Source organism: Lagopus leucura, unplaced genomic scaffold (genome assembly GCF_019238085.1).
Source record: "Lagopus leucura isolate 7727_CA_CO unplaced genomic scaffold, USGS_WTPT01 31300-0_obj-0_obj, whole genome shotgun sequence".
NCBI lineage: Eukaryota > Metazoa > Chordata > Aves > Galliformes > Phasianidae > Lagopus > Lagopus leucura.
This window is the reverse complement of record NW_024968578.1, coordinates 1-1,404: the sequence shown is the minus strand read 5'-3', so window position 1 is coordinate 1,404 and position 1,404 is coordinate 1. Positions and strand designations below refer to the sequence as shown.

At 63.9% G+C, this 1,404-nt stretch overlaps 1 protein-coding gene across 1 annotated transcript; it reads left to right on the top strand.

Annotated features, from left to right (window-relative positions):
* Nucleotides 1–852: 852 nt before the first annotated feature.
* On the top strand, nucleotides 853–1,289 carry LOC122193715 (semaphorin-4C-like; the record flags this gene model as incomplete). The annotated part of the gene is made up of 2 exons (XM_042894574.1): nucleotides 853–1,083; nucleotides 1,173–1,289. Coding segments are annotated over exons 1-2 (244 nt in total), but the record flags the coding sequence as incomplete, so codon positions are not given.
* Nucleotides 1,290–1,404: the final 115 nt, after the last annotated feature.

Here is a 1,404-nt window from a genome sequence, read left to right as displayed (position 1 = left end):
AGGGACATCATGGGGTGTCCCTGTGCCCCTTTGGGGTGTCCCCATCCCTAAGGACCCTCATTTGGGGGTGTCCCTTCCTCACAAGCATCACCCAGCGGTGTCCCCATCCCCAGGAGTGTTATTTGGGGGTGTCCCTGTGCCCTTTTAGGGTGTCCCCATCCCCAGGAGCATCACTTGGGGGCGTCCCTGTGCCCAGGAGGGACATCCGGAGGTGTCCACCTACCTGATTTGGGTGCCCCCATCCCAGAAATGTCACTTGGGGGTGTCCTTGTTCCCATTTCAGGCCGTCCCTGGCCCCAGGAACATCGCTTGGGGGCGTCCCTGTGTCCTTTTGGGGTCTCCTCATCCCCAGGAGCATCATTTGGGGGCGTCCCTGTGCCCAGGAGGGACATCTGGGGGCGTTTCTGTGCCCTTTGGGGTGTCCCCATCCCTAAGAACCATCACCTGGGGGCATCCCTGTGTCTTTTTAGGGTCTCCTCATCCCCAGGAGCATCACTTGGGGGCGTCCCTGTGCCCTTTTGGGGTGTCCCCATCCCCAGGAGCGTCATTTGGGGTCTCCCTGTACCCAGGAGGGACATCCGGAGGTGTCGACCTACCCAATTTGGGTGCCCCCATCCCAGAAGTGTCACTTGGGGGTGTCCTTGTTCCCATTTCGGGCCATCCCTGGCCCCAGGAGCATCGCTTGGGGACGTCCCTGTGTCCTTTTGGGGTGTCCCCATCCCTAAGGACCCTCATTTCAGGGTGTCCCTTCCCCATGAGCATCACCCAGCGGTGTCCCCATCCCCAGGAGCATCACTTGGGGGCGTCCCTGTGCCCAGGAGGGACATCAGGAGGTGCCCAGGTGGCCCTTCAGGGCTGTCCCCGTCCCCAGGACGTCACACAGGGCTGCCCCCCATCCCCTGGACGGTTACCTGGATGTCCCTGTCCCCATCCCGGGGTCGTCTGGGTGTCCATCCATGGGTCTGAACCCACACCGTGCCCTACAGGAGCTGTCTGGATTCACCCTGGACCACGTGGCTTTCGAGGACGGGAAGGGCAAATGTCCCTACGACCCCACCAAGGGCCACACCGGCCTCATTGTAGGTAGGTGACACCGCCGTCCCCCGGGTGGCATCGGGGCCGGGCAGCCCGACCCTCCGGCTGCCCCTGACGGCCCCATGGCGGCCCTGCAGATGGAGAGCTGTACTCTGCCACCTTCAACAACTTCCTGGGCACGGAGCCCGTCATCCTGCGGAACCTGGGGCCGCACTACTCCATGAAGACCGAGTACCTGACCTCGTGGCTGAACGGTGCGGGGGGGGGGGCACGGGGGTGGGGGGCACAGGGATGTGGGGATGTGGGCATGGGGATGTGGGGCTGTGGGGATATGGGGATGTGGGCACCGGTGAAGGGGGCAGAGTACCG